Source organism: Rutidosis leptorrhynchoides, chromosome 7, assembly GCF_046630445.1.
Source record: "Rutidosis leptorrhynchoides isolate AG116_Rl617_1_P2 chromosome 7, CSIRO_AGI_Rlap_v1, whole genome shotgun sequence".
Classification (NCBI taxonomy): Eukaryota; Viridiplantae; Streptophyta; class Magnoliopsida; order Asterales; family Asteraceae; genus Rutidosis; species Rutidosis leptorrhynchoides.
This window is the reverse complement of record NC_092339.1, coordinates 366,387,501-366,396,772: the sequence shown is the minus strand read 5'-3', so window position 1 is coordinate 366,396,772 and position 9,272 is coordinate 366,387,501. Positions and strand designations below refer to the sequence as shown.

Below are 9,272 nucleotides of genomic sequence, written 5' to 3'. Positions count from 1 at the left end.
ATCTAAGTTCTATAACGCCCTTAATGTATGTTGATAGAATTAAAGGAAAATGTAAAGATAAAATTGAAAAGTAAACAGAAAATAAAGTACTTTTCATGAAATTTTCTTAAATTATGTGTTTTTTGGTCAGTGAACTACTAATATGGGACGGTGGGAGTATATTTTAAGAAAATTTTTATTGAAAAGAAAATTAAAATAAACAAGTAAACGAAAAAAGAACAAATTGATGGTAATATATGAATACTTTAAAAAGATAATGATTATTGAGTATTATGGCTATTATACTTCCTAGTAGTAAATTATTACTCCGTATAAGTGTTTTAGAGTATAAAAAGAAAAAGAAAAAAAAGAAGAAGAAAGAAATGGATATAAAGGGAGATGGTGTAGTGATAGATTGACACTCTTATCATGAGGGGCGAGAGGGGTAACACCCTTAGACCATGAATAACCCTTGCATGTGATGTCACATACGGAATGTACATATTTTGGCAAAAAATAAAATATGCCTGTGACGTGGCACATGTCAGTTTCTGACACAAAATAACCCTGACGTTCCTTTTCTCTGTCATTCAACTGTGGGTCCTATAAGTTTTATTTTTTATTTTATATTAAGTATGAATACAATGTTATTTTATAAAATAAAATGCATATAAAATATAAAAAACATCACAAAATAATATTTCATAAAATTCAACCATTACATAAATTAATATAATTCAACAATACTTAAAATCTAACCATTACATAAATTAAATTGTAAAATAAACTAGTTCGTAGTGCGAAATGTAGACGGAAGGTTCCAAATATGCTCAACAAGATCATCGGTTAGTTGGTCGTGCACCGTCCTATCTCTAATCTCTCGGATGATAACGTCTTGATCCCGTCCTCTATTCGGTATAGGCTTTGGACGATTCTCCATCGGTTCGGTAATGAAATCTTCCTCCCAATCACTTAACGTAAATCCTTGATCTTCTAAAACCATATTATGTAATATGATACAACAATCCATAACTCTTCACATTTTGTTCACCGACATAGTGCGTGCCGCTAACCTTAAAATATGAAATCGACCTTGAAGAACCCTAAATGCCCCCTGAACATCCTTTCGGGCACTACCTTGAAACCGCGTAAACTTAAACCTTGGGTCATCTGTCGGCGCCGCATAACCTTTAACCAGGGTAGCCCAGTCAGGATATATACCATCAACAAGGTAATAGCCTTTTGTGTAATGATTACCATTTATCTCAAACGGTGTGGGTGGAGTTGTTCCGTTCTTTAGTTTATCAAATACCGGTGATTGATTCAAAACATTTATATCATTGTTGGAACCCGCCATCTCAAAAAATGCATGCCAAATCCGCAAGTCATACGAAGCAACTGCTTCTAGCATAATGGTGGGTTTCATGTAATCACCCCGAGTGTATTGTCCCTTTAAAGCAACTGGACAATTCTTCCACTCCCAATGCATACAATCAATACTCCCGAGCATACCCTTAAAACCATGTTTCTCCTCATGTTTACTATATAATCGTTCAACATCGTAAGCATTGGGAGAACTCATGTAACGTTCTTTGTATAAATGAATAATACATTTACAAAAGTTGTCTAAACAAATTATTGAGGTTTGCTAACTCATTTTTAAGTATTCATCAAACATATCGGCGGCGGTTTCATACGCCAACTGGCGTAGAGCCGAAGTCATTTTTTGCAATATTGTAAAAGTTGGCCTACCGATAGCATCAAAACGTTCCCTAAAATAGGTAAAATAATCGGGAACATTATGACTATCAAAATCAGAAATACCTCGAGATATTCGGAGAAATAACTGAATATGCATACGAAAACGCCTTTTAAATTTATCTTGCGGAAACACGGGCGTGTCACTAAAATAATCCTAAGTTTTCTGCGGCTTTCTCACGATCTCTAGGAATATAAATTCGGGATCTTGGAACACGCTCGGATTATTGGACTTCGTCATCTTCATCTTCTAATTCTTGAATTTGTGCAACAATACGCTCGTCTTCCGAATCGGATTCCGAATTAAGTAAATACGAGGTCATCTAGTTATATAAAAAATTTGAATAAAAGTGTTAAAATGAAAGAAAATTGAGAGTTTGATGTGTTAAAAGTGGCGGGGTTTGATGGGTTTATATAGATTTAAATATAAGTAAATTTTTTTTAAAAAGAAAAATAAAAAATATCCGTTAACCAACGGCTACAAAATTCGCCCAATCAAAAACTGACACGTCGCCTAACCCCTTTTTTCCGTGAAAAATCCAACTGACGCCCCATGGGCGTTTCGCCTGACGCTACGTTAGGGGCGTCAGAGGGCGTCAGCGAGTCTGACGGGACCCCTCTGACGTCGCGTTAAAAATGGTCTTAAAAAAATCACAATCCCTATTCTTTTCCAACTAGGAGCGATCATGTGCAGCGTGACGTGTCATTAAGACAAAAAGGATTTTGTTAAATTATTAATTTCATTAGTTCGCCCATTGAATAAGAGTTGTAAATATATGTTTTCGCAGCTGTCGAATATATAATAGCAACAAAATTAATGTATTATGGTGAAATTTGTTGATGGTCAATACACTGAGTTTGTTGCTATATTTAGTATGATTAGATTACATCTAAAATAACAAAACTCAAAAGAACAAAAGCATATATGTGTTGCCAATAGGTTCTCAAATACTGAATTAACTCGAGTATATATATATATATATATATATATATATATATATATATATATATATATATATATATATATATATATATATATATATATATATATATATATATATATATATAATTCTCTACCTGTTGCATAAACATCAACACAATGCATGACAATTCAAATTGTTGATGTAAATTGCTGCATAAACCCATGTACCTAAACTAAGGAGCTATTTACTTTTTTTCCGTGTTAAGTCATGTTTTCATTTGTCTTTGTTTGGGTAGGGTGTCTGATTATATGTCTTCCATAAAATATATCAATTTTCAGATTAAGTGATAAAGAAACAACAATTTTACTTACTGAACTGAGAGTTGTACAAAAACAAATCATTAAGTGAAAAGTAAATCGACCCTAAGTGCCAACAAATAGATTGTGGCACAAACACTTGAAAATATGACACATCACACATGAAAACAACAACATGCTTGACAATTACTTGCCAAGCAAGTAGCAAGATGATGATAAATGAGAACATCAAAGGTTTCTTCAAGACAAGCACCAGAAGCATTTTGAGGAGTTCTCATTGTCGCTAAATTGCACGTACATCTATCCGTGATTGTCCGCAAAAAAGTCAAATAGTTTATTTTCGATATTAATTTTAGACTGTATTAGCATTATAATAAAGCACATAAACAAAATCTAAAAATCGGCAAGAATAATTATGTGGATCTACTCGGTATGAATTAATTTGACTCACATCAGGGATATAATATAATTGTTTGTAACAAACATTCAACCAATCAAAAATAAATTTGTTTCGATAGTACGTTTTTCCATCATCTTTAACACACTACTTTAAGTTCTGTAAAGAGCTGATGTCACCTCAAGAGTTGAAGCTATCACATCTACCACAACTACAAAAACGATACAAATTGGGCAAGAAGTGTTCACGGTGAACCTTACTATTACGACTACAATTTGGGATTGTAAGGTTCGAATCGACCTGATTGATGAAGCCCATTTGTCATTGCTACTTTTGATCTATAAACAGAAATTAGCCTAATAAAATTATTCGAAACGTATCACCAGCTGTAAATATTTTATTGAACTAAACAAATGATAAACATCCAACCAAGTCACAATCTTTATTGCATAGTTAAGATCAACAGACAAAAAATGAAGCTCCAAGTAACTAACAATCTTTGAAATGGATTATGAATTCCTTCAAACACAGAAAAAGAAATACTTAAAAAGACGACTATGAGTCTTAAAAATCATATTCATAGTTTTCAAACAAAATAAGAGCAAAAGTCTATGAGTTAAGAGCTTCCTCACCATCAATTGTTGTGTTCGGAAACTGGTATGGACGTCGAACTGGTACATAACCTATTAGTAGCAATTATAGTTCAGTATAGTGGAATATAGCACAATATAGAGATGTTTTACTTTATCAACTACAGATTTTCTGATTTGTAGGTTTAAAAAAATTACATGAAAATTTGAAGAAAAAATATACCTACGAAAACGTGACAAATCTTCATGGGTTGATTTGAAAATATATGGATCATGACAAATATTGACCAATAGTTTTGGCTTCCAAACCAAATGTACATGTAATACTTGACAAAAATGAGCAAAGTAATTCTATCTAAATAATGTACTTGTAGAGTTGGAGAATATTAACTCTTAAATACAAAGTTTCAGGTTCTCATTTGTTAAGACCATTTGTAAACTGTATCAATGGTGTGGGTGGGTTGGTAATGTGGGGCTTCTTTTTATTTTTATTTTTTATTATGTAGCGGTGCTGGTTGAAATTATGAAGTAATGATGGTGTGAATTTAAATGTGGTTTGAAAGTGTTGTGATGATTTGATAAAATATAATTGAGAGTCGAGAAAAAAAGAGATACATATACAGATATACTTAAGTTAAAAAAATAAAAAATAAAATAAAAATGATTTCATCCGATAAGAATAAAGCCACGCTCGTGGGTTTCATCGTAGCTTTCTTTCGGTAGCGGTTCCCATGCCCAAACTCACATCACCGCTACCCAATTTTTTGGGTGTGGCTTTTGTCACATGGACAATCCACGGCGTGAGTATATGTACTTTATGAATGGTCTAACAAACACTATAACTCAATATCTTGAAATCAATTTGCGACTCATTTAACTCTTTACCAAGACGTGACATGATGGATAGGTCCTGTAATAAATCCTGAAGTGCAAATTGAAAGGGTCACGACCAAAAGAAAACTACAACACCACGAAACCATACCTTAGTCACAGGAAGCTTATAGGAGAAGGAGCAGCGACACCAGACGGAGCACGGCGATAGAAAATTAAGAACAAATCAGCGTCAGACAAGTAAAGGGAACAAAAAGTTGAAAGTACGAAGAGAGTTTTTTCCTCGTCCTTTAGTTTTCTCGACTTGCTAAACAGGAGATGGGGACCACTAAGTTCTACCATTTGATTTTCAAACGTGATCGATATCTTTATTTCTTTGTAAAATTTTAACCTTAAAAATTCTTTGACTTAATCAATTAAGGTCGGTGAAAAACATCACTATTGAAAGCAATGATGTAAACCGTGACATAACATTTGTTGGTTAGAATTCCATTCATCTCCCTATGGTGAAGATTTTTGCATACAAATGTTGAGTTTCTTCAAATATATACATTTATATACAACCGTGTTATTCATTTGTACGTTTGTGTTTGTAGAATGACCTGCTAAATTTCAAATTCATCTGATTCTTGATTTTCATTCTCGAATAAATTGTATGAGTTTTAACGTTTGATGGAATAATGATAATTTAACGACTAACCACTACTACAAAAAGTGGAATTGGAACCCCTATATGAAACCTCTTTTTTGAGGAGGGTCAAAAAAGAGGTTCCTAAAGTGAATAGAAACCTCTTTTTATAAGTTTTAAGAAAACCGGTCTCTAAAGTAGATTAAAGGAACCTGTTTTTTAACTAAAACCGGTTTCGGAATATTGGAACCTGTTTTTTTACAAAACAGGTTTTAATGCATTTTTCTTTGAAACCTCTTTTTAGAAAAAAGAGGTCTTAATGATAATTTTTGTATGAGTGGGAAATGAAAAAATTAAACAACAGAATATATAACTTCCTATTTTTTGTATCAAAAACCAAATCCATCACTCTCTACTTTTACATCCACTTTTCATCTCTCTAATTCACCTGCACCCTCATCCCTACCATTTGCTTTTTTTCTTAAGGTAAGCTCTTAATTTTATCATATTATTGGTTTCTTTTCTTTACTAATTAACACAAGATAACATGTTTTGATTTAATAGTCAGGTTTTATCATTGTTGCAGGTGATACTATTAATAAGGCAAAATGAATGACAAATCAAAATCAAGGAATCAATCAAATTTGGATGATGATTTTCACTACTATCAAACTTAGATGCAACAAATAAATATAAAAATGACGAAGACTTTGTATAAATATCACCAAATGATGAAGACCTTGTGCAGGTAGCTGTTGCGTCAGAAGTGAGACTCGAAGACATCAAATGAGTTTCTTTAGGTGGATGGGGTAAATAAGGTGTGATGTTCAAGTATTATTATTAGAGTACGTAATGTAAAAAATATTTGCACTAGTACTCTGAATAATAGTCGTAGTTTACGGATTACTACTGTGGCTTTACTAAGATTTATTGTAAGAATAATTATAGATATATACAAGTTTTTTATTCAACTTCAGTATGGTTAAGTTCGTGGTTCTAATTTTTAGTATGCTTGTAGTTTGGTTTAGATGATAAAATACATTAGCAAGAAAGGAAAACTAATATATGAAATTGTCAACTAATTACAAACAAAAAAACAAAAAAACAAAAAAAAAAAAATATACAAAATGGTAAAGAAACCGGTTTTCAAAAGAAAACATGTCTCTTTTGTTATGCAAAGAAACCTGTTTTGATAAAAAAAAAAAATAGGTTTCAATATCAAGATTAGGAACCTCTTTTTATCAAAAAACCGGTTTCAAAAGATTACCAAAGGAACCGGTTTTAAAACCGGTTCTCAACCAAAGGAACTCCCATTGATAGAAACCTCTTCTAAAAGGGGTTCCAAATGCTCTAAAAAGAGGTTTCTTTAATCATTTTTTGTAGTAGTGAACGACCTTAAGGCCAAATTTGAAAATATTTAAAAGATGGTTTAGTAATGAGCTCTAGATTGAACTTATATTACGGAGTACTTAATATTCATAATTTCAAACTTTCAAAAGTTTTGACATGTAAGTTATTACATTACTAAATACGTAATATATACAAATCGTAATATATTATTCGTAGTATCCATGGACCTTGTGGTGGCGTTTTGGTGGATAGCGGGTTTACCCACTCTTCACCAATATGTACTTGGCGTAATATTGTTTTAACAGGTTCATCTTTGGAGGACTTGCAAGTTCCATTTATAAGCTCTTTCACCAAATCTATTGGAGACGGCGACTCAACATCTTTTTGGCATGATCATTGGATTGGATTGGATCGGACAAGTTATGCAACTTATACTCGAGACTGTATCGGATGGAATCTGTCAAGGATGTGTCAATAAAAGATCGAGTAGTTTTCGCAAACGGCAGGCTGGAGCATCGCTGGAATTGGTTTCGTACCCCATCCAGGCCGAACTGAATCCGAATCAAACAACTTGCATTCCTTAATTGCATATTTTTCTTTCAACAGCAGCAGCATGGACATGTGGAAGTTGAGTCTAGCATCGAATGGTATTCTTACTGTGAAAAGGCTAGCGACTCTAATTGACGTGCAACTCCTAGGAAAATTCATGTCTCAACATCGTTTCATCCAAAATAAGTTGGTTCCTAAAAAAATTGAGATTTTCGTGTGGAGAACTATACACAAGAGACTACCAGTTCGGATTGAATTAGATAAACGAGGAATGTATCTCCATAGTGTACGTTGACCACTTTGTAATGGCAATGTGGAATCAGTTGATCATATTTTTATTGCGTGTAAACATGCTCGCGAGTTATGGGTTCGGGTGTCTACGTGGTGGAATTTGGGTAATCTCACAATCAACAACCTTGGCGATTTCCTAAAGGATGTTGGAAATACATCCATGTCACAATCAGGAAAGACGATTCTTCAAGTTACGATTTGGGTTTGTGCGTTTTTGATTTGAAATAACCGGAATAATATGTTGTTCCAAGTTAAAAGTTGGAGCACTCCGGTTGCGCTAAACGAAGTACAAATCAAGTCGTTCTAGTGGATCTCATCTCGTGTTAGAGCACTGGGTGTGGTGACGCGTCAGTTCTGTATCTTGCTGATGACTGGACACTGACTGGACTGATATTGTAAACTGACATTGGTGAAAAAACAGGGGAACTGGGAAGAATGTCAGTTCAGTGTCAGTTCAGTGTCTTGGAAAGAGAAAATATTGTATGTTATTATTATTTAATTATTTTTTAAAATCAATTAAATTATTTTTAAAAACAATATTAACACAAAATAAACTTCACTAATAATAAAAAAAAAAGTTACATAATTAAAAATTAAACTACAAAATAAAAATACAATGCATAATAAAGATGTTATTTGTAAGTCGAATAGCCCAAAGATGTTCGATGAATGTCACTCTTCCCCCTCATCCTCCTCCTCCTGAGCTCGAATAGCCCAAACATGTTCGACTAAATCGCCTCGTAAACGTTCATGCACCTCCCGATCGTGTAATTCCTTCGTCCTGGCTTTATACTCTTCACATCTATAGTATCAAGTAGTTTGCATGTTCTGAACCGGTTCCTACACCCAATTATTCTCAGAAATGTTGAACACATTATCTTCAACTATCATGTTATGCATTATGATACACGCATACATAATTCTTTCAATAGCCTTCACCGAATAAGCCCTTGCAGGTTGTTGTACTATATGCCAACGTCCTTGTAAAATACCAAAAGTCCTCTCAACATCCTTTCTTACCTTAGATTGTTTGCGTGAAAAGTATTTACTCTTGGGATCAGCTGCACTCGAATACGCTTTAACAAACGATGCCCATTGAGGGTAAATCCCAAACGCTAAATAATAACCCCTTTTGTACTCCACACCATTAATAACATAAGGGATGTCTGGGAAATTATCATTAAGCATCGATTCAAACAAAGGACTGGTATTTAACTCATTTATGTCATTGTTTGCCCAAGCAATCCCAAAATAAGCATGCCATATCCAATTATCATACGAGGCAACGACTTCAAGCATAATAGTTGGATGACTATGATCTCCTCACTTAAATTGGCCTTGCCATGCAACCGGACATTTTCCCCAAACCCAATGCATACAATCTATACTACCTAGCATGTCGGGAAGGTCATGCTTTTCCTCATGAACCTCGTATAAACGTTCCATGTCCTCAAGAGTAGGCTCGCGCATATAATCATTTGAATATAAAACAACAATACATTTCGTAAAATTTTGTAAACTTTCACGAGCTACACGTTCCGACATTTGTAAATACTCGTCTAACGCATCGGGTGTATAACCGTATGCCAACTGACGAAGTGTCGCCGTTATTTTTAAATGTGTACTAATGCCTAACTCGCCACGGGCATCAGGTCTAAC

At 33.8% G+C, this 9,272-nt stretch overlaps 3 protein-coding genes across 3 annotated transcripts in view; all 3 read right to left on the bottom strand.

The window, feature by feature from the left end:
• Positions 1–766: 766 nt before the first annotated feature.
• Positions 767–1,561, bottom strand: LOC139860492 (uncharacterized). Its single transcript, XM_071849248.1, has 2 exons — positions 1,072–1,561; positions 767–972 (listed from the first exon to the last, which is right to left on the bottom strand). The coding sequence occupies exons 1-2, from the start codon at positions 1,559–1,561 to the stop codon at positions 767–769; spliced, it is 696 nt and encodes a 231-aa protein (XP_071705349.1).
• A 6,724-nt stretch (positions 1,562–8,285) lies between these two features.
• LOC139860491 (uncharacterized) lies at positions 8,286–8,912 on the bottom strand. The gene is made up of 2 exons (XM_071849247.1): positions 8,530–8,912; positions 8,286–8,415 (listed from the first exon to the last, which is right to left on the bottom strand). Exons 1-2 carry the CDS (start codon positions 8,910–8,912, stop codon positions 8,286–8,288), a joined length of 513 nt encoding a protein of 170 aa, XP_071705348.1.
• A 24-nt stretch (positions 8,913–8,936) lies between these two features.
• Positions 8,937–9,272, bottom strand: part of LOC139860490 (uncharacterized) — a 634-nt gene continuing 298 nt past the window's right edge. The window contains exon 2 of the mRNA XM_071849246.1: positions 8,937–9,267. Coding sequence (XP_071705347.1) covers positions 8,937–9,267 — 331 coding nt within the window. The remainder of the gene's footprint in view (positions 9,268–9,272) is intronic.